This window comes from Myxocyprinus asiaticus, chromosome 10 (assembly GCF_019703515.2).
Source record: "Myxocyprinus asiaticus isolate MX2 ecotype Aquarium Trade chromosome 10, UBuf_Myxa_2, whole genome shotgun sequence".
Classification (NCBI taxonomy): domain Eukaryota; kingdom Metazoa; phylum Chordata; class Actinopteri; order Cypriniformes; family Catostomidae; genus Myxocyprinus; species Myxocyprinus asiaticus.
In genome coordinates this window covers 8607422-8631864 of record NC_059353.1, presented here as the reverse complement: position 1 = coordinate 8631864, position 24443 = coordinate 8607422, and the positions used below count along the sequence as shown (strand labels likewise).

Genomic DNA, 24443 nt, shown 5'->3' with positions numbered 1-24443 from the left:
TAAATAGCCCGTGACTCACAAAACAAGCATGACAGACATCTTGGGTAACCTAACCAAATATTCATTCTTCTAACAACTAATACACCATAGGGACTGCTACAAGAGAGGACAAGGAAGCAGGTTAATCATGAGGCTGGTGTATTTCTTTGTGATGTGCATGTGTGATGTTTATATCTATGTCTTAAAGGCACAGTACACCTAAAAATCAGTCATCATCTAAACACCCTCATGTCACAGATTTTTTCCCCGGTGGAAGACAAAGGACCCTTCTACTTTTCTACATACATTAAAAGAAGATTCCCAGCTTCACTGGTTCTCACATGTCTTGTCGAGGCATCAGGTTTGAATGTGTGGCAGCATAAATGAGATCATGATTGAGATCAAGAAGTGTTCAAGCAACATGAGAGTAGATAATGACGGAATTTTCATTGTTGGGTTAACAATTCCTTTAATGAGATCATGCTGGTGATGACATGATATCTGGATGAAACAAGCAGGAACAAACTCAAAGCAGCCTAAAAATATGCCATTCAATTCTACCAATGTGTACGGAAAGTCCATCTTCATTAGCTCTGTTCCAAAACCTAGCAAGCTGCCTACCTAGACAACACGTGTCCACACTTATACATTTTAGATTGAAAACGCATTTATTTTGCAGACTGAGTTTACACCTTTCATTCACACTTAAATGGCATTTTCCTCCACTGAAAACTGAGACAATTTTCTCTAGTAGCCTACTGCAAATTTTGGAAAATTATGACATTTGCAAACTAAAGGTTTTTAACTGAAAATGTATTAGTGTGGATGTGGGCTAAGATACCTTGTTTCAGCCATATTCTAAGGCAACTTCGCATGTATCCTTCGTGGAAAAGCAATCACATTATGTACTGCAACAAACTCATATCTACGTAAAGAATGTATCCATGGTGGTGCACGAGTCGAGAAAATACTTTTCATTCAGTAACAAAAAAAAAATGATAATTAATAATGCAATTTAATTAGAATAAATAATTGTACCCAATATTTGTGTGTCATGTATTTTTAGTAGGTTTATCAATCGATTAAATGTTTTTATCAAATTAATTAATAATTAATAAATAATTAATATTTACTGAGAAAGGCCCCTAAATAAAGATAATTTAGTATATAATAATTACAATAATTATGAATATAATATATAATAAATATTACAATTCAGATAATTTAAATACATTACATCATATACATATTTATTAAATACATTACATCATTATACACATTTATTTCAATGTGCCCCTCCCCCTGGCAGCTTATACATTAAGCATTTCTAAAATACAAAAAGTATTTTAGACAAATATTGTTTGTTTTATTTCCATTTTCACTGAACATAATCCAATTATTGCAATACTTCCCTCTGCGCTTTATGTGTAAGACAGATGCTTTTGGAATGTCTCACTTTGATGGAGTCGCGTTTCACAAGTTTTCGTCTCTAGTCATAAGCGTTGTGTTTTTAGAACGCTGTGTTAAGTTAAAGGTAGTTTGAAACGATGATAAATGCGTCTCGAGATCCCTGAATTCTGTTGTGCTCAGCTGTCACTGAGTGCAAGAATACATCATTTGTGGAAGGCTGTGCTGCCTCTTGCTCTTGCTGAATTGACAAGGTGTGTTGCCTGTTATGCTGGAGCGCTGAGTGCCCCCTAATGCCACATTAAGGTGGCACATCAAGCTTGAATTTGTCAGATGGTAGGAACATTCCTTATTACAAAATTTACATACGGATTGGGGGCATAAACAATTGCGTTCATTTTTTAACGCATTATTTTTCATTTAATTAATCTTAATAAATTAACGTGTTACATGGACAGCCCTAATTTTTATGCTTTTTAGAGTATCATGTCTTAAGCTTAGCAACTTGCTAACGCTAAACTAATCTTCTGATTGCTTCACGTGATTAATATTATTTGTGTGGTGTGCGGAGTTGCTGCCTAGGTAGGCGTTCAAAACAAGTCACTTATGAGGTGAAATTTCAGTTAGGGAGCTTCCTAAGAAGGCAGCTACCTATGTAGGCAATAGTCAGCGAGGTTGCTCACAAGGTTTTGGAACAAAGCTAGTAACACTGTGTCCAATGTTAAAACGTTTCTGAAAACACAAAATCAGTCTGAATCTCATAAAGTAGTGGTGACACTTATGTACACTTGATGTTCTCTGTTTCTTACAGGTGTCACAGAAAATACTCTGTTGTCATGGCGACAGCAGGTTGAAGCTTTAGGGGACTCACCATCAGCAGTCTCCATGACGCTGGTATGTGTGTATCCACGTGGAAGCCCTCGCACTGATGCCACCTGTGGACGCTCCGCATGCACCGAGTGCTCCGACAGGCCTGTCACATCCGGGGGGGCGCTGTGGTTGTCTGTCATGAGGTACAGCAAAGTACAGTGGATGGATTTGGGATTAAACTCATAATAAACAATGTGATTAAATCATATTTTAAGAAACTGTGTGGAATTTGGTGTGGGTTGGTGGGACTGTGGGTGGACTGCACAATTACAATGTTAAAATGGTCAATCCCTCCAATATAAGTGGTAAGAAACAAAACATTTTGTCCCAATTCACATACAATCCAACTTAAATGGTGTTTCAGATACTATTAGATTATTATTATGGCCAGACTCTCTCATGGCCAAAAAAAAAAAAAAAAAAAAGCCCAGAATTGTGAGGTCGTCACGCAACGCAATTTAATGAGGTGGTAGTACAGTATGTCCCAATACTGGTGTCTCTCCCCAAATCAGTATGCAGCCTTGGTTATAATTTCTATCACATCACACTGGGTAGCCCCACCCACAGTGAAATCTCATTGGTCCAAAATTCAACTTCACACAGCTATATATTAACCCTTAAAGCTCGGATGGGCCCACGAGAAAAAAAAAATAGTCAAAATATTCATAACAACAGTCTTGACCAACACAAAATAGGCATCTTTTGAAAGCTTATAAGCTGTACTTTACAATGCATGTAGGTATTATGACCAAAACTGAACAAGTGCTTTGAAATTTTCTGACAAATCAGAAGTGTTCTGTTTTTATAATTTATGAAAATTATGTAGTTTCATGGAATGCTAATCCAATTGGATTGGTTCAGATCGGTGCAAAATGTCATCCATATTTGGACAGAGAGACATGTGATTGGTGACTGTTACATATGGCCACCAGGAGATGGTGCCATGTAAATAACACAGACTCAATGATGACTCAAATGGCACAGAATGAAACTCAAAATCATGTCTACATTCTATGCAAACCTTTTGGCATTGTTGTGTTTTCATGTGTAATTAGTTCTTATGTATAATTATTATGTTTTATTTGTTTGAAAAGGCTTTTGGACACTTGGAGACGTTTTTGTACATTAGGATAACTTATTTTTGTAATGCTATAACTTTTGATTGCTTTGTTGAATCAACACAAAATTTTACTCAATTAAAGTTGGGAACAAAACAACAGCAGTTTTTCAGAGCCACCTTATTTAAACCCAGAGATATATAATGTCAAATCAGAAAAATCAGGGGAAAAAAAGTCAATTTTTGGATCAAGTTTTTTTGTGATTTTTGAGCATTTTCTTAGGCTGAGAGTCTCAGAATTTATTACAATCTATATCATTAACAAATCTGAAAAGAGTTATAAGCCTTTAATTTTGGGTATGCCACTGCAACAGGAAATCTTCAAAAACACCCTCAGAGCTTAAAGGGTTATACATCAAATATGCTATGATCGGCTCTGATTTTGTCACTTTACACTATATTTCACTTTCAGTGTGGACTTGACACTGGAAACTTGTCGCGTTGTGCCTGGTTTGGACACTTCTTAAGACCCTATCATCTCTCTTACTAATTATATGGGATGTTTATTATTTCTTCTTATTCCAAAGGCCCAACAGAAGAGCTTTATATGCCTATATAAGCAAATTTCCACGCTACTAATCAAAAGGCTGTTTTGCGTTTCATCTTCGCTCTTACGCTTGGGTTTGTCTGGCAGGCATTTTTAGAACAGTGGACCCACAGAGTGCCTCTGACACTGTGAAATCTGCGGTTGTTTACAGTCAGCACCCAGCATACTGATAGTGCCCTTCAAGGACAGAAAGAAAGAAAGAAAAAGAGTGTGTGAGAAAGAGGAGAGAGGGCAGAAATGAGGGGAATACAAATATTTTATAAGTAGAGCTCTGTAAACAGAATTTATAGCATAGCTAAGTGTCTCACTTGTCATGGAAAATGAACATTCTATTATCATTTATTCACCCTCATGTCATTCCAAACCCGAATGATTTTCTTTCTTCCATGGAACACAAAATAGATTTTGCTGAATTTTCTCACTGCTCTTTTCCATATAATAAGAGCATACAGTGACCAAAGGCTGTCAAGCTCCAAAAAATCCCATTTAACTACCATAAAAACAGTCCATATGACTATGGACTTTAGTTTCTTCCCCTCCCTTGTTGTGCCTTGTTCTCATTCGCACACAGTCACACTTGGTGCATCAAGAGATTTGAGAATTACAGAGTTTGGACTACTTTTATTGTACTTTTACTGTCCATTTTGAAGCCATAAAATAAATCAACATCAATTTCCATTGTATGGAAAAAGGCAGCGTGAATATTCCGCCCAACATCTCCTTTTGTCTTCCATGGAAAAAAGAAAGTCATACGGGTTTGAAATGGTATGATTATGAGTAAATAATGAGAGAATCATCAATTTTGTGAATTATTCCTTTAGCAGAAAGGTTTCAGCACATCAGTACTGGAACCTGCTTAGATCTTTTGTTTGCCTGTAATATTGTGAGGACTGTTTCAAACGGCAAAATAATTTAAAAAATCACTATAAAAGTATCATAAAAGTAATCCATACGACTCTAGTATTTAAATCCATGTCTTCAGAAGCAATATGATAGGTGTGGGTGAGAAATATAAATTCTCCTCCCTGCCCAGTAGGTGGCGATATGCTTGAAGTATGCGAATGGCCAAAAACAAAAGAAGAAGAACTCATAGGAGAGAAGAGTGCTTAGGAGGGCTGTTTGAATGTGTAGATTTATTGTATAAAAGGACTTCAATATTGATCTGTTTCTCACCCACACCTATCGTATCACTTCTGAAGACAAAGATTTAACCACTGCAGTCTTATGAATTACATTTATGGTGCCTTTTATGTGCTTTTTAAGCTTTAAAGTTTTGGACCCTGTTTTGGACCCTGTTGACTTGCATTGTATGGACCTACAGAGCTGAAATATTCTAAAAATCTTAATTTGTGTTCAGCAGAAGAAAGAAAGTCATACACAATCTGGGATGGCATGAAAGTGAGTTTTGGGGTGAGCTATCCCTTTAAAGCAGCCTGTTTACAACACCAGCATCCAAAACAAAACATATACTGGTCTTTTTAGGCAGGGCACAGCATATAGCTGAGGACTAACCTGCATGTAAACATGGAAAGACATGTACATTAGGCAAAATCTGAAAGCAGAAGGCGTGAGGCCTACAAGAATGTCCATTCTGCAGATCTAGAGTGGGGTTAGGTGGAGTCGTGGTTACCTAGCTGGGTGTGTGCCATGAGGTCGGCCAGTACTGTAGTGGCTGAGGCGGAGGTGGTGTTTGTGGTGTGGTGGGTTCTCCCTCCAGGGTGGGAAGAGGTAGAGGATGCAGATGATGATGTGGACGAGCCCTGGATGACTCTGTTAAACCAGTGCTCTACGCTAGGGTGTGCCTGATAAGGAGACGAGGAGGCGATCCGTCCCTGCCGGCGCAGTGAGCCCTCGTCTTCTGATGCGGAGGAGGTGTCTGTAAAGTCAACAACAGGAGGATTCAGAGATGGTTAAGAGACAACCTCAATAAATGAGATGTCTGATGGGGCAGTCTTACTTGATGAAATATAATTTTGCCATTTGAAAAATTAAAAATAGCATGTTGGGGGGGCCTGGGTAGCTCAGCAAGTAAAGACGCTGACTACCACACCTGGAGTCACAAGTTCGAATCCAGGGTGTGCTGAGTGACTCCAGTCAGGTTTCCTAAGCAACCAATTAGCCCGGTTGCTAGGGTGGGTAGTCACGTTGGGTTAACCTCCTCGTGGTCGCTATAATGTGGTTCTCGCTCTCAGTGGGGTGCATGGTGAGTTGTGCGTGGATGACGCAGAGAATAGGGTTAGCCTCCACACGCACTACGTTTTCGCGGTAACGCACTCAACAAGCCATGTGATAAGATGCATGGATTGATGGTCTCAGACGTGGAGGCAACTGAGATTCGTCCTCCGCCACCCGGATTGAGGCGAGTCACTATGCCACCACGAGGATTTAGAGCGCATTGGGAATTGGGCATTCCAAATTGGGGAGAAACAAAATAAAAAAATTTTTTTTTTAAAAAACAGCACATTAGTGTTATCAGTGATTTATTAAATAAAAATGTTTTGCAATAGAACATTAAAAAATGTAAATGTGTGTTTTGCAAGTAGTAGGGTTGAAGCCATTTTTGATTTTCTTTTGCTTTTGCTGAATATTGCTGAAAAGGCCTGTCGACGATAATACTATAATGCCTACTCTTAAAGACCCCATGAAGTCAAAATAATTTGGAGTATTGGTCCATGTCTGTTAGCTTTGAGGATAATCTAAATGCTCCTGTCCTTTTAAAACTTTTAGCACATAGACACATTAAAAATACCACCTGCCCCCAATTACCAAATAATAAATCATGATGTAGAAAACAAAAATGTGTTTGTCAAACCTTTCTTTTTCATTTAATTCTCCAAAGACTGACAGTTGTCAATTAGTTTCACATGTAGTACACATGCTGCAGACCTTAAATATTACTTCACTGAAAAGGCTGCACTTTTTTAATGTAGATATGATTCAATATGATTAAAATACAGTATAACAACAACACAAATATACAGCAGCTACTTTAAGTATAGAGACACTTAAAGGAACAGTTTTCCCAAAAATGAAAATTCTCTCATCATTTACTCCCCCTCATGCCATCCCAGATGTGTATGACTTTCATTCTTCTGCAGAATAGAAACAAAGATTTTTAGAAGAATATCTCAGCTCTGTAGGTCCACAGGTCCAACAGGGTCCAAAATTTTGAAGCTCAAAGAAGCACAAATAGTCAGCAAAAAAGTAATCCATAAGACTCCAGTGGTTAAATCTTTATCTTGCCCACTAGGTGGCAATATACATGAAGATGCAAATCGCTAAAAACAAAAGAGAACTCTCAGGTGAGAAGAGCACTTAGGAGGGCTGTTTGAAAGTGGAGATTTATGGTCAAATAAGACCTAAATATAGATCCGTTTCTCACCCACACCTGTCATATCACTTTTGATGATATAGATTTAACCACTGGAGACAAATTGATTACTTTTATGCTGCTTTTATGTGCTTTTTTGAGCTCCAAAGTTTTGGACTTCATTCACTCACATTGTATGGACCTACAGAGCTGAAATATTCTTCTAAAAATCTTCATTTGTGTTTTGCAGAAGAAAGAAAGTCATATACATCTGGGATGACATGAGAGTGAGTAAATGATGAGAGAAATTTCATTTTTGGGTGAACAATTCCTTTAAGCCACACATAACATAACACAATATCAAAACAAGTGGCACCTGCACACAAATGCTGCTTAAGCTTCACTTTTATGAGCCATTTTTGCAATTACAATTCAAGCAACTGGTGTCAAGGTGATTTTTTTATGGATGTATGAAGTCACGTTCACACAGGTGAATGTGTTCAAGTAGTTTTGTCTTCATTTAACAGCATATCTATTGTTTAATCATTCAAAACCTAAAAAAACATTTTACTGTGAAATGTTTTGCTTGTGAGCTATCTTTTCTTTTTATAATAAATGTCACTTGGTTTGATATTTTGTTATTTAATGCAGTGACATTAAATCAATGACATTTATCACGTGTGGCTTGAGTGTCCAAATACTTTTTGAAGACACTGTATATTAAAACATCTTTATTATAAAATCTGGCCCAAATTTGCATTATAAAATTCAGGAGGACCAATATATGATCATTATGAAAGACAAAGAGAACTAAAATATCAAATGTTTTGGGAACTGATGAGGGATAAGGGTGAAAACCCCATATGATGTCATGCTCATGTGGTCAGAGATGAAACGTGTGATTCTGCAGTTATGGTAACACACATGACTCCAGTTTCCCTACTATATTTTCCCTATTATAAATAAATTACATAAGTTATTCCATACAAAATAAAAGATGATCACAATTAATGATTAAAATACATCTTGTTACAAAACCATCTGTGCTAGCTCATCACTTCTTATGCATGTAGCGATCTTTAAAGTGTGTTTTGGAATGTTTTTTACATTTTGTAGAGAGACCGTGAAAAAAAGGCATTGAAGAGAGAATCCGGTGAGTTCACAGTCTATTAACTCTAAGAGGAAAGTAAACTGATGATCATTAGGCCTTTAGCCCAAAGATATGGTGTTTGGATCTAGTTAATTTCCTTAATATTTCTTGTTTTCTGTCAGCTGTGCACAAGGATCAACACGTCGTCACTGTGTAGTGTTAAGAAAACGACTATAAACTGTTACATATATGCGAGGAAGACAAGACCAATCACAATTCAGTATCCAAATAAGTGTAAGGAAAAAAGAGCAATCACAATTTAGTATGCAAATATGTTATCCCTGACAGTTACATTTTGAATTCTTGACATTCTGTCAATGTCATTTTCAAAGATTTTCTGATTAACAATTTTTTATTGATTCATATATTAAACACAGAAAAACACATACTGTATACACAGAATCAATATTTAACCCCCACTATTACCCCTCCCACTTCCAATCCCCAACCCCACCCTGGCCCTCAACAACATCCCAGTGGTCATACATGATTATAGACACACACACACACACACACACACACACACACACAAAAATAAAAATAAAAAATAAAAATAAAAATAATTATATATATATATATATATATATATATATATATATATATATATATATATATATATATATATAATAATAATCACACATATTAACAACTATACTTCTCTCTCTACTACCTCTCCCCGAGAGCCCTCCAAAAATGCCAGATATCTGCCTCATTTCCCCACAAACAAGTACAATTTCCCCAGTCTTCTAGATGACCACTATTCAAAAGCCGCCACCCTCCCCATCTCCGAGCACCACTCCTGAAATGGGGGCACTCCAGCCAACCTCCATCCCCTTAAAACTATCTGTCTGGCAATCATTACACTGGTTAGGAATCAACTCTTTATGAGTCTATTCTCTACATCGACAACCGCCCCATCGGTCTAGGGTAAAATGAAACCCGAGTGCCCAATACGTCACACACAAAATTCTTAAATCTTAACACACCACCAAAAGACATGGGTTGTGTCTCCATCCTCTGATTGGCATCGCTAGCAGGTGGGTGTGTCTTTAAGACCAAGCCTATACAATCTAGAGGGGGTCCAGTAAAATCTTGAATTGCATCTCTAGATGCAGACTTGACATTTTTTAGAATCCTAGCCCACAGTCCCTCCTCCAATACCAAGTTGAAATCTTTCTCCCATACTCTCTTGATAGAAGTTAAAGCTCGGTCCCCCAGACTCTGAATTAGCAGGGAGTAATACACTGATGCCTCATGACCTTTTCCAAAAGCAGTAATCACCACTCCCAGAGTGTCTGCAGCTTTAGGGGGTGTATGCTACTCCTAAAAAATTGTACAGAGCAGGTGTCGCAGCTGTAAATACCTAAAAAACTGAGATCTGGGAATCTCAAAATGCTGAACCAAATTTTCAAAGGATCTCAACACTCTGCTCTCATATAGGTCACCGAGTGTAGTAACCCCCCTCACAATACACTCTGACCAGCAGAAAGGGGACTTATTTATACATAATTTTGGGTTCAGCCATATGCTCGAGGCAACATTTAAATAAATGTCCGAATTAAACACTCTGGACACTTCTGTCAATACCGAGTGCAAATGCGAGATAACAGGGTGTAACTTAATTTCTCTGGTTAGTTTGATAGAAAGGCTTTGCAATGGTGAAATAGGGGCAAGAACTTCCTGTTCAATACAAAACCAGGGAGGGGCTCTCTCAGGTGGAAGCAACCAATGAGCCAAATGTCTGAGACCGAATGCATAATAATAAAACCAAATCTTGGGTAGGCCTAGCCCACCTTTGTCAATCGGCCTATGCATCTTACTGAAATGTAATCTGGGACGTTTAGCATTCCAAATGAAGGACTTCGCTATGCTATCAAATTGCTTGAAATAAGAGAGGGGGACATCTACAGGGAGAGATTGTAGCAGGTAGTTGAATTTTGGAATACAATTAATATTAATAACATTAACCTTCCCAATCATAGATAAATGTAATGAAGCCCACCTGCCCACATCACTCGAAAAACTTTTTTCAAAAAAACAAAAACAAAATAAACTAACTAAATCACACTAATTTGCTGGGAATAAAATACCCAAATACTTAATGCCCTGTTTGTGCAACTGAAAGGCGCCCGGATGAAAAGCCGTTACCGGGAAGTACGCTGTCAGAGCCAAAGCATTTAGACCAATTAACTCTGTAGCCTGAGAACTTAGAAAAGGAATAAATAATTCCGTGGAGGCAAGGCATAGATCTAGTAGGGCAAGACAGAACAATAATGGGGAAAGGGGGCAACCCTGCCGGTTGGCCCTATCCAGAGTAAAATAATCTGAAATTAATCAATCTGGTTTGTACCGCCGCTACCGGGTGTCTATAAAGTAACTTAATCCATCCAATAAACGTATTCCCAAACCAATACATTTCCAGAATCTTAAAAAGATAATCCCATTCCACCATATCAAATGCATTTTCGGCATCAAGTGAGATGGCAGCGACCAGAGTCTGATCATTCGCCACTGACCACATGATATTGATGAAACGCCTTGTAACATTTCTCAGTGGAAGGAGGAGGTGAAAAGCAGATTTCCTGGTTCAGGTAAGCGTTTTTATTTTCCTCTCTGCAGCAAATACACACTCTCAGGGCTTTTATGTTGTTCAATAACTCAGTCTAAAAAAATCCACAAACTAGTTCACAAAATAAACTCTCAACTTTGTAATAATAACTCTTGGCTTCACAATCCGTGCCCAGGCTCTCTCTCCCGTCTACCTGCGGTGTGGCTCTATTTATGCCGCTCTCCCCGTGCTCACTGAAATTAGAAACAGGTGTTAGACATAATTTAACTCAGGTGTAAGCGCCCTTACCGCTTTCTCTCTCTCCGGAGAGATGCTTGACCACGCCCCCGCTGCCACACGCCTAATGTTATCAGAAGAGCTACAGCCCCGAATAAACCCCACCTGGTCTATATGTATAAGAGGTGTCATAGCTTTACTTAATCGGGTAGCCAAAATGTTTGACAATATTTTAACGTCTAGCTGGATCAGGGAAATTGCACGGTAACTCTTACACTCACTTGGATCTTTGTTCTTTTTAAGATTCAGACTGATCTGGGCTTGCGTCATGGTTGGCAGAAGCTTTCCATTCTTTAATGATTCCGTATAAACTTCTAGCAAAAGTGGAGCCAATTCTGTAGCATAAGATCTAAAAAAACTCAGCGGCAAAGCCATCTGGCCCCGGAGCCTTGCCTTATAGGCAAGGACTTAATTACCTCGCCAAGCTCCTCCAAGTTGATCTCAGAATCAAGAGAATTGTTTTGCTCATTCGTCAGTTTAGGGAGTTCTAATGGTTCCACAAAGTTTCTAATATCTTCATCAGTAGACGAAGACATGGAACTATAGAGATCAAGATAGAATTCTTTAAAAGCATTATGAATATCAATGGCTGTGGTAAATATTTTACCACCAGCAGATTTCACTGAGGTAATGGTAGAAAAGACTCTCTCTGTTTTATATATCTAGCCAGAAGTTTTCCTGCTTTGTCCCCTGACTCAAAATATGACTGTCTTGCCCTGAATAGCCAAAACCCCACCTTCCGCTACAAAATAGTATTATACCTGTATTTCAATCGGGTCAATTCTCTGAGGCCATCAGATGACATTTGGTGCTTCAGCTCTGCCTCTGCACTTTTAATATTCCCTTCCAACTCCACGAGTTCTCGTGCTTTGGATTTTTTGGTGAATGAGGCATACTGTATGATCCGGCGTCTAAGAACTGTTTTAAGTGCCTCCCAAGCCACACCCACAGAGGACACTGAGGACCAGTTGGTCTCCATACAGACATTAATTTCAGTCTTTAACATTTGTTGGAATTCAGGATTTTGCAAAAGGGATACATTAAAGCACCAACTATATAATTTCCATTTCTCCATATGTGGCAACATCTCTAAACTCACCAGGGTGTGATCTGAGACTAAAATGTTTCCAATTGAGCAATCAACAACAGATTAAATGAAGGTCTTAGGTACTGCAATGTGAGTACCACAAAATAACTTACTGACTTTATGAAGGACATCGCTTGTTGGGGCCATCCTTAGCATCTATTCTCAATTTGGCCGGGAACATCAGTGCAAAAGCGACCTTCCTTGAAACGATCACATTTCTCTCTTGTCGGATTTGCAAAGTCTGGGAATAAGAAAATGCTGTGGTTCTTCCAAGAAAGCCTTCCTTTACTCCTCGCCTCACGTAACATGAGATCTTTAAAATCTCAGAAATTTGGCCAGAATTGATCGGGGCCTGTCTCCCTCAGCAGATTGCCGAGCCGGAACCCTGTGAGCTCACTCGATTTCCAGCTTAAGGTCCAGGAATTTCACATCCCGACCTTCTTCGGCCTCAGGAATTCCAACAATCCGGACGTTATTCTGCCGACTACGATTTTCCATATCCTCCCACTTTTCCCAGACGCACTCCAAATCCACCTTGGTCGCTAACGGATTAGCAGCTAATTCCTTCTCTAATGACTCCAGATAATCTATCCGTTTCTTGACATCCCCCACTCTTGTAACCACCTCAGTGAATTTCATCTCCATGGCAGTGATCGATTGACGTATTACAGCAAGATCCTCCGAGTCAGCAATGACCTTCGTATAGGCCGACAAGTTCAACAATTCTCGCCGAATTTCCCTCACTTCTCCGGCCAAATCGGCTCCCTGGTCCGCAGCCTTGTCAGGGGTGTCAGCTTGAGCATGTAAGTGTCTTTTAATGTCTCCAGAGCTCAAGGATTTTGAATTCTCTGACATTTTGTCTTCCTAGAACAGTTAAGGTTCAGGGTGTATCAAATCTCACTGGTTTATGACATAAAAAGTATTAAAACCAGCAAAGTGCGCAGAGCTCGCCGTTCACACGTCCGAACCTCGCATGGAGTCACGTGACTCTCATTTTCAAAGATTTTCAAACTTGAATCTTACATTTCTAAAATTATCTACAAAACTAAAGAAATTGAGTCTGTATGTTTAGCAGATTGAGAGTTTAGCAGATTTTAGCAAAATTATGGACAAGAAGAATAAAAATAGCATGCTTGAGGAATACCAAGACAGTTCTGCCTTGCAAGCAATGTAAAAATTACAAAACAAATATATCCTTTCAGTTATTTTGCCTCTTCAAAGTTCACTGTCTTTCTTTTTTTTTTTATCTTCAAATAGCCACAATACACATACCATAGTATATTACTCAAATAATTAAATAAAGAAAAGAAGGGACAAAAAGAAAGAGGAAAAAAACCCAAGGGAAAGAGAAATAGAGATTGACTGACAAGGAGTCTGCAGGTGGTAACAGATTCATTTAACATAAATTAAGCAATTAATCACCCGCAGGGAGCAATTATAATGGAGCGTGTCCAGCAAATTAGGACACAGACTCTGAGCAACAAACAGTCAAGCAGAAAATGTGAAAGACATTAGCTTAATGTGTCTTCCATAAAACAGCACCCTTATGGAAGAAAAAAATTGACTTACACTAAAGGGTGCCTGATAATTGTTATTTATACTTTATTACACCCTGAAGTTCACAGACCTGACCGACAGTCATGAACCCTGAGCGATACACCACCATTATAAATTTAGATTGAAATTGAGCATTTGTTTTAGTATAGTTGTCTGATATTGTTTTTTCAATTGCCGATGTTGATATCCAGAGACCTTGACCGGTATCCCATATAATCTTTATATAAATATACTGTACACAACATTTATTCAATATTCATTAAAAATATTTGCAAAGACAAAATGTTTATTAGTTCTGCCTACTAATGCAATCATTACAATACAAATGTTATGTTTAATTTAAACACCTAACACTGTTTTAACTCATCATGTTGGTGCTACTGATATGATTACATACATTTGTGTGACTTGTTTAGGAGAGGGATGATATTAATTTTTCTAAATGATCAGAATTACGATTTAATCGTCTGGCCAATGCTGATTTTCTCAAAATGGCCAAACATTGGAAGATTAATCGGCTAGACTTTTCACTTAGGATGTCATAAAATATCGATATATAGATTATTGATTGGCACGTTATTTTATCGATATATTTTTGAAGCACTGATATGTTAAAATTAGCCAGCATTTAAATTAGAAGCCTATTTCGCATGCCTTCCAATTCACTCAGTTGGCCTTCTGTTTAACAGTCTTGCGTGATAGAGTTGGGAGACCACAAGAGGGTGATATAACATTTAATGAAACCAGTTGTGGTCAGGAAAGGGACCAAACACACACACACACACACACACACACACACACACACACACACACACACACACACACACACACGGGAGCTGATGCAGTGCAGCAGATGGCAGTCCAAAGTTACAAACGTTTTTGTACTTCTTCAAGAGTTAACAAAGTAACGTTGATGAGTTTGCAGGTTAGTGTATGAAACTGGTGTAACTGCACAAACTGAACGATTAAAAATGGTGATGTTTATTATGCAATTTCTCAGTAGGTAGCCTTGAAGAGGTCTTTCGTTCAAGCTGTCAAACCACAAAACTAGATACTTGTAACTTAAAATACATTCACTTTACTGTGACTTTAATTTGCAGTGAAGTTCTTGATGAGCGCTGTTTAGTTTGGTGCTTTGACGTATTTCTTACTGAAACAGGAAGTGGGGGTGGGACATGTACAACAGCTTTATTAGTAAGAAACAAGTAAGTAACAACGTTTTGAATCAACAATAAACAATAAACTTAATATAAAGAATAAAGAACACTTTAGTTTGGAGAATGGAACATGGTTTTTAGAAGGAAACAGACAAAATTACACCTCTTCACTGCTTTGACACCAGTCTCATGACAGGCTAAAGGGGTGGGGTTAAAACTGACTAAAAAGTTTTGCAGATTTTAGTTTAAATGTCGAGCAGCCTCGCATACGTCAGCAGAGAGGGATCAGTCATATCTGCAGAATAGCAAACTATGACTTTTTGATTAAAGATTTCGAAGACAATTTTTTTTTAGATATATATAAAAAAAAAAAAAATAAAAATAATTATGCATGGATGAATCATTCACAATTAGACCAGTAACATGCATTAAGAAAATAAACAGTGGGTGCCTGGGTACCCCTGGAGTCGCGAGTTCGAATACAGGGTGTGCTGAGTGACTCCAGCCAGGCTTCATAAGCAACCAATTGGCCCGGTTGGTGAGTTCTGCGTGGATGCCGCAGAGAATAGTGGGAGCCTCCAAATGTGCTAAGTCTCCACGGTAACGCACTCAGCAAGCCACGTGATAAAATGCATGGGCTAACTGTCTCAGAAGTGGATGCAACTGATATTTGTCCTCCGCCACCCGGACTGAGGCGAGTAACTGCGCCACCACGAGGAATTAGAGAGCACTGTGAAATGGGTATGCCAAATTGGGGAGAAAATGGGATAAAAATAAAAAAATAAATAAAATCTAAAAAATAAATAGGTTCAATTTATTAATTTAGTATAATTTACACTAGGGTGAAAAGAAAGCAGCAGGCAGATTAATCTAATCAGAACTAAGCTCATTATTGTGAGAAATATTGTAATTCTATTCTCACTCTATGTCCTCAGGCCTCTCCTGCAGTAACCTTGACACAGAAGCTGAGAGAGAGCGAGAGAGCGAGGGAGAGCGAGAGAGAGAGAGAGAGAGAGAGAGAGAAAGAGAAAGAGAGAGAGAGAAAGAGAGAATGGCCATGAAATAGAGTCATGGGAGAAGAGAAGTGATCAGAGAAGGAAATAGTGAATGACAAGGGAAAAGATGGGAGGAAATTAACTGGAATTAGTTGGTAAGACACTATTTTTCTACTGCACAACTATTGTACTGAAAATAATTGGCAACCTGACCTTTAAAAAAGGAATAATTCTTCTAAAATCCTCTTTATCTTAACTATCAGTAGCTATCTCTGAGATCAAATCCAAAGGACAAACACAGTTTCACTCAACAGACCAGGGATGAACCATCAAAAACAGACAGAAAGTGGGTCAGACAATGTTTTACAAGGTTTCCAGACCCAGACCAAAGCAAAAATCCAAATCAGTCACACTGTTATAGGCTACAGTGTTACTTTAGAGTGGGGAAGAGAGTGCTCACATGCAGGCCATAACAGAATCTGCAGACTTTTTTCACATACCGTACATGTGCCAGCCAATGAATGTATTGAATGAGAATGCTAATTAATAGCTTTTTTATGTTCTGCCCTGATTTTAAACCAAATAATTCTTCTGAATGTATGTGTATATGGAATGTGGAAATGTATGTTGAAAATGGCAGTATGATCAAATTAGCCAAACTGTTTTATAAACAAACATGGAAATGGGATGTCGTTTATAGAACTTTGTGAATGACGGACATTCAATTTCTGCTTAAATCTTCGGATCTGTGCAGATTCCGTGTTGGCCCACATGGGCCACGCCTTAAAACAGGCACCAAAACCAGAGACCACGCCAAGAATGAAGCTCTGAAGTATGTATGTGGATTAGGGCAAGGGGGGTAATCTAAAAGGCCAAATGGGTTATCGGATCATCTCCTTTAGGATAATCAGACAGCTTTGCCACTATTTGTGTGTGACATACTATGTCCAGGGCACAAAAGAATAAGAGGACCATGACCAATCCCCAAAGGGGATGACCCTAAATGGGTCCCGTTATGTTGATCTGACCCCACCCTTGAACCCTTAAGCCTGATGACCTTTCACTGACTTCATAGTTCTGACTGCAGAAAGACAGAAGAGTATATATCAGGCCACGACCACTCTGAAACTCGTTAATACAAAACAAACCGTGAGACTTTAATGTAATCCACACTGAAGGGCAAACTGAAGACATTACACAAATATGATGAGCTTATCTGATCTAATAATTACTTTAAAACGAAACTAATGACTTTTAATACTAAATAATGAAGACACCCCCAAAAGTAATCAAATACATTGGCCACACTTTATATTATTAGAGTATATTCAATACAATGTACTTATTAACTCTCACAAGATATCACACATTTGCTGCTACTGAGGTTGAGGTATGGGTAGGGTTAGGGTTAGGATTAGGAGTAAGGAATAAACTGTTGTCTCTTGAAGTGCTGCAATGGGCAAAAGACAAGAAATACAGAGCAGTATGCCCGCAGCATGAATGACTTGGGGTGCCGTTAAGATTTTTGGGCCCCCTGAAAACTTTGGATGTTTGATAATGTCATTTTATTGAGTTGGGACTGTGTTTCTAATTTAAAAAATATTGGATTTATTATGTTTTAAATGTTGATCTTTTGCAATTTCTGGCTTTAAAAGCCTTTTATTTTACTTTTTCATTTCTTAGAATTTCCACAGGTTTGACCATGAATGGCTCATTGTAGTTCAATGTAACTATGGGTTCTATAAAACAAATGATTGCATTTTCTAATGGGAAAAAAACCTAAAACACATTTAAAATCTACAATTAAAACTGCTGTTGTTATAATAAATCTAAGTAGACTTCTTCCCCTTTTATAGTTTTAATCTGAATCAATAACATTTCTATCAAATCATACATACTACAGAAAATTAACAGTTTAATTCAGGTTTTGTGGTCTGCGTTGCACCGTTAAGTGCTCCGCATGAGTCGCGCCGCGCTGAATAAATAAGAAGCGCATTTAGCACTCTTGGGATAAACCACTGAACATCTTATGGGGGATCCCACACACTAGATCATCTTTTATTATCAAGTAAGAGAAGTCTTTATTTCAGCTCACCAGTGCTAAGTGCTCATTTATAACAAAATTATTCAGGAAAAGAGTCTACCTTAGGGGGGTAGGAACAATATGTATAGACACTTTTCAACTCGGCTGTGGGGATTTAGAAATAACCCCTGGTTATAAGTTATAATATGTAAGGGATAATGTACAGTCAGCCGGTCATTATTGCAAAATAATCCAGAGATCAGAGACAGGGTGATCAGGAGGACTGTATCCCTCTTTTGCGTAATGCTCTGTCTGTGTTGTGTCTGTGGTGTTTACCTGGGGGAGTGCATGCTTCAACTGAGGACTGCACTAGAACAGAGCGTCTCTTTGAGGGCATCGGCATCTTTCTCTCTTTATATTTTGCCAGGGCTGCTTGTACTGCTTCTGTGTGCAGGTCTGTGGAGACACAGATTTTAGACAAGACAGTACACTACCATTAGACATTAGACAAAAATTTTCAAATCCCAACCAACAAGATATGACAAAACAAGTTACATATTAATAACTGTTTACTAACATGTAAATTGGCAGAACTAGAAAACGGCCTGTTTGTTCCAGAGAGCTGTTCGTACCTGATCGGAAGCGCTCATCCCTTGAGGCAGCCGCCCTGGACTTGTTCTGTTTAGAGCCTGGAGGAACCACGTGTGATGTCTGGATTCTGTGCTCTATCTGCAGAGAGGGATCTACACCTGCACACAAGAGACAACACAACATTAGCATCTCAGCTAAGAGACAAACACATTACATCAATTTCCATACTTGACATTTCATCTATTAGCAAGCTAACTATGGTGTAAAATAAATCCAGAAAAGGGTAGTTATATCGAATTAACTGAACCGCTCGGCATGGGGTTGCTAGGCGGAGAAGTAATTAAATTAAGAATCAACAAAACCTGCATTGCAGAATAAAAGCTCACTCAACTTCAGCCATATATTAAAAAGATATTTAAGCAATATTACACGAGCAACAGTGCTGTTGTACTGAAAATTAGCACTCTTAGGGTGTGTTCACACTTGTAGTTCGGTTCTCTTGGTCCGGACCAAAAAAGAAAATGATACATTTAGTCCTGGTTCGCTTAGCATTCCCACTGGCATTTTTAACACCGAACCTAAAGATACAAAACAAAAGGCATAAGGATAAGGTCACAACCTGATTGGACAGCTTTTATGACGTATATTTTGCGACGGAACTTGCCGAACATCCAAAACAATGCTGGCTGGATTTATGTATATATGGTGGTATTTTTTTACCAGCTGAGAACAAACGAAGAGCTAATAAAATGTGTAAAGGTGTCAAAACAGCACCAGGAATTCCTCCGTTGCATACACAAACGAAGATATGCTGCAAGGACGGCTGACATTGGTTCCAACGCCTGTCCCGAACTGTAATGGGCAACATAGCTCCTATGATGAGAAGAACCAGGTATGCTTGAGGTCAGTATTAGGCAAATTACTTCCTGTTTTTGGTCCGTTTAGACATCTTTGGTCCATGCTGCGTTCATATATCAGTCGAACTGCACCAGAGTTCGTTTGGAACGAACCGAGACCCACTATTCAGGCAGTCTCGGTCCATTTGTTTGGTGCGCACCAAGGTTCGGATGGCAGCGTTCACACTTGTTCAAATGAACTAACAGAGCAGTCGCACCAGAGTTCGTTTTAATCTAACCAAACCTGCCAAGTGTGAACACACCCTTAGAAAGCTGCTTGTCCAATCAGATTAGAGGACCAGATGTCTTGCAATAAAGAAAAAATTCTTAGAGTGAGTCTTCTAATAAACCACTGAGTTGAAACTATTCTATTTCAATGCTATCCTTGCATTTAGTTGGCTGAATAAATCCTCTTTTGACTTCAAACTTCTCTGCTCTCTGGGTAATACAACACCTTTAGATCAATCGACCCTCTACACCACATCTGAGCTCTGAACAGAGTTCTCATGGTGAAGCTGTGCTGATGCAGAGAGTGCAGCATTCAGAACACTTATTCAATCCTGACAGACATGGGCTGCAGAGACACAAATCTTCCATCAGCCCAGGGCACTAGAGTTTGTTCTGATATGACAGTTATACGGTAGTACGAGTAATTTACACAGTATGAGACCACATTTTCTTTTGAGGGTGGTGGAATGATTTCACCACTGAAAACATCTCACTAATATGCGTTACTTCACCAAACTGGCATATACTTTTGCGTCAAATCATTAGAAAATTTAAACACAAAGCATTTGAGAGAATAATTCATATAAAAGTGTAAATTCTGAGTGCCATGACAAAATCACAGCATATTTGTGTATGTTTATGTATGTTACAGCTATGTGAAGAGGGATTTTGGATCAAATTTTACTGTGGGTGAGGCTACCCTGGGCCGAAACCACAGAAATAGAAACCAAGCAACCGATGAAATGTCTTGTCTTTTATTGCTTGTTGCTGGTTAGGGCAAAAACTTTGAAAAAGATTAACATGGAAAAGAGTGTTTATCATGTTACGCCTGGTTAAGAGTTATAGGATGTAATAAGAAACTGGAAATAGGTTTAATATACAGGCAATTAAAATATAATAGCAATATTAGGGCTGGGTATTGATACCGATTTCCCGATTCGATTTCGATTCACAAGCTCTCGATTAGATTAGATTCCAATTTGATTCAATATCGATTCATATGGGCATTTTTTGCTTACATATGGATGATATTCTCTCCCAGCCAATGCTGTTAATTTTACAGGGGACCTTCTTACTAGGTACATTATGAAAATATTAATTTGACTAATTATATTTCATTAGTTTTTCATCATTTTGGTCACATTTTGGCTTTTTAAAAATGAAAAAATCCATGTATTCAATCAATAAATAAGATGTTATATTTCATTTTTTTTTTTTTTTTTTTGTTGCATGTTTATTGTTTAATTGCATAATTTTTACTATTTACACATATTTACATAGATTTGTTGAACACGTTAAAAACCGGTACTGTCTCTTCAACAAAAAACTGCATTTCTGTAAAGCACGTCTTTAAATGAGCGCATGTTAACGAGAGAGGACTCGAATGGCTTTATCTTTTTATGCCATGCATGATTAGAATTAAATGTTTATTTTTTGTTGTTTTTGATCAACAACTGACTGTAAAGGACCAAAAGGTTATTAAAAGAGACATTATTCAATGGGTTGCGTGGAACTCATTTTTGGACACACACTACATGGAACAACTTTTACTCTCAACCTGCAGTGAAATGATGTCGCTGCTGAATAATCCACCACTATACTACACAAACACTGGTGAGTGAAATGTCAACATTTACCATCCAGTTTCCAAGTTTATACTTTTTAGTCGCATATTGTGAAATTTGATTGCAAATGTGAGTGATTTCCTCTCAATGTAGTGGGGGGTTGTGCATCGAGTAAAAAGATCGATCTTGGGTTTTAAGAATCGTTATCGAGATCATCGTTCAAATAATGATCGGGATGCATCGGAAAATCTATATTTTTACCCACCCCTAAGCAATATACATTCAACTTTCATATAAGGTTGATAGTAATGCTTTATCATCATTTTAAAAGTCAGGCAGAAATAGCTTGACTTTTATTAGATTTTTTAGCAATTTTCAAATTAAGACAATAACACAATACACTTTTGCAGCAAAAGTGCATTCAAATCATTTTTCAATGCCTTAGATGAATCATGTTGACAAATGCACTGTTAAAAACACCACACATTCCAGGGCTTCACACTACAAAAAACGGATTGCAATTTGTGTCCATTTTTCCTGTGGGTGCGACTAAATTTTGTTACAAAGATTGAGTGGCCTACTCTCTTTGTCTCTCTTACTGTAGTTAAACATGGATTTACTACAGTAACACAGATACACACAGTGTTTTTTCTTTCTTTCTGTTTAATCTTTAAATAAATCTCAAGAAGAGCATGCTATCTATGGATTAAAACGTGTATAACATCAGCAAGGACACCAACATTTCCTCCCGGGTAAATTAAAGCTTATAACTTAATGTTAATTAATTTAGGTATTGATTCAGGTCTTAGCAAAGACGATTGTAGATAAAGAGTTCACAGCATCATAGTGTGTGTGTTATTAGACATTATAAGCAGTTCTGTTCACTTACACTAATGTTATCAAGTGTGTTATCACCATCAAATGACACTTTTCTCTTTTTAAGTGACTGTGATAATCATTTGCCTCGATTCTGATTCACAGTCTCCACAATTTTCAATCAAATTAATGTGTAATTTAAATATTTCTTTTACAAAAAATGTCAGATAAATATGTCTTACAATGTCACTCTTAATTCCAACCCACGTAAGAATATTATCAATTCTGTTTATGAGATTATTCTGCCATAAACCGGGCCGTTCATGCCAATCTCCTATTCATTTCTATGGGAAGTTCTGCAAAGCTTGTCAGAGCGAGCAGCGCTAACCAAGGGGGTGGTGCTTAGCGAAGGGTCAATTACAGATTCCACTTTAGAATTATGGATACTATGGAAGCACTATGTATAGGATGCCTATATAATTTTTCATAATTGTTATGAACCAAGTTATCAGTTTTCCTTCTGTGTAAAATCTGTTCTAATGCTCTTTAATTGTAGGGAAAAGAAACTGTCTTTGTTTGCCTTCAGCAATTCTATAAGATGACTGACCTTAATCAGTAGTAGTCCCAACTTCTCACAATCACAAAATTTCAATTTAACCCTACAGTATATAAATTAGGTATATATATAAATAAAGCTTTTTACAGATGTTGTTAATATCAGTAAATTTGAATTTGCAAATTTAAGCTCATAGTGACAAAATATGCAATATTATTGGCAACTGCACCTACTGTATTTGTGCAAAACAATAATAATATCACTGTAGGTTTATGTCCTTAAGTTTTTTTTTTTAATTACAGACAAATTCTAATACATTTTTCATCCGTGCTTCCAAATCAGGTACTGTAGAACTTAGTGGCACCGGTCCCACTGCTCTCATATATATTAGTCTATATATTAGTCTTGAGCCCTGAATACATTGATAACAAAAATACTTCATATTTAATCTCAGCCACAAACAGAAAGGCCTTCAGCATCACTCTCAGATAACTTGTAATAAGCTTACTGATAATTTGAGAATAAGTGATGGTAAGTGACATGTCACCTCTGCATTTAAACCATCTGTCAGATTAAATTTCAAATGACAGGGCACTCAGTGTCAAGAGGAGTTCTGTGAATGTGAGAAATCTCCTCCAGCTCAGAAAAGGTTCAGACTGATGACTCATGCAGTATTGTGGTTATGTAAGACCCATCACGCTGTAGACATCAAAGAGGCTTATGATCTGATCTGAGGTCTGGTGACCCCTGAGGTCCAATGAATGCTAAAAATACCTCTGAATTTATTTATAACAAGGACAGAAAGGCATCCAAGGCAAATTCGATTTTAAAAACTTAGGGGTGAAAATTCACTAAAAATAAATGTGCACTTGCTGTCTGCACCCAATACACTAAAGGAACTATGCAAATTGGATAATAGCGCACAAGCGCTCACAAAATTAGTGCTGTACACAATTTACATGGTGCAGCTGGCCAACTTACGCGTCGGTTCTGAGTGCTGTGTTGTGAAGAAGGCAGCAGACTACTATGATCTTTCACACTTTACTGCAATGTACAACATCTCTCCAACACTGCGATCCGGGAAACTGAAATGTTTTTTTTTAAATGCCAAAAGCGTGCTCCTTTACACAGCACATCTGGATATAATTATACATAACACTTTTCTCCGTTATTTAATCACCATTTGATGGACAACTCATGTTATGATCAACAGAACATGTAAAAATCTCTTTTAAATACAATTTGGTTTAGCACAACATTAATTGTGGTAACTGCATTCAGAGTGAATAAGAGTTTTGTGAATAAGGTGCATTCTCATCCCTTTGTCATCAAATCTAAATACAACCAAACAATCTATTCTTTGTGAAACTTTGTGACATAGGAGAACATTTATCACAGTTTAAGACAGGCTGCAACCTATTATCTTCATGTTAAACTGTCCCTTTTTCCTGCAAAGTCAATGCAAAATACACAAGATTGTTTACCTCCAAACCCTTTGCCTGGCAACCACTCCAAATTGACCTCTTACCTCTTCAATCATCGAAAAGAACTCCAGTTGACTGCATTGACATGGCATAGTATTCATTAGGGCTTTTCCCAATGAGGGCCAGTATCCCTAAACCACCAAACTGGGCTCAGGACAGGTCACATACTTAACCAAGGGATACAAAGACATACAAACAACATGCGTTGCAAACTGTAGGACTAGTTTAGGACATAGTAGGATATTCTACACTACATTATGTGT

The 24443-nt window shown here is 37.9% G+C and overlaps 1 protein-coding gene across 4 annotated transcripts in view; it reads right to left on the bottom strand.

The window, feature by feature from the left end:
- The window catches only part of LOC127447258 (disco-interacting protein 2 homolog A-like), a 213976-nt gene that overhangs the window by 46653 nt on the left and 142880 nt on the right, over positions 1 to 24443 (bottom strand). For all 4 annotated transcript variants that reach the window (XM_051709019.1, XM_051709021.1, XM_051709020.1 and 1 more), the window contains exons 3-6: positions 18677 to 18793; positions 18381 to 18500; positions 5551 to 5796; positions 2258 to 2389 (exon numbers count right to left, since the gene is read on the bottom strand). In XM_051709019.1, the coding sequence (XP_051564979.1) occupies positions 2258 to 2389; positions 5551 to 5796; positions 18381 to 18500; positions 18677 to 18793 (615 nt within the window). The remainder of the gene's footprint in view (positions 1 to 2257; positions 2390 to 5550; positions 5797 to 18380; positions 18501 to 18676; positions 18794 to 24443) is intronic.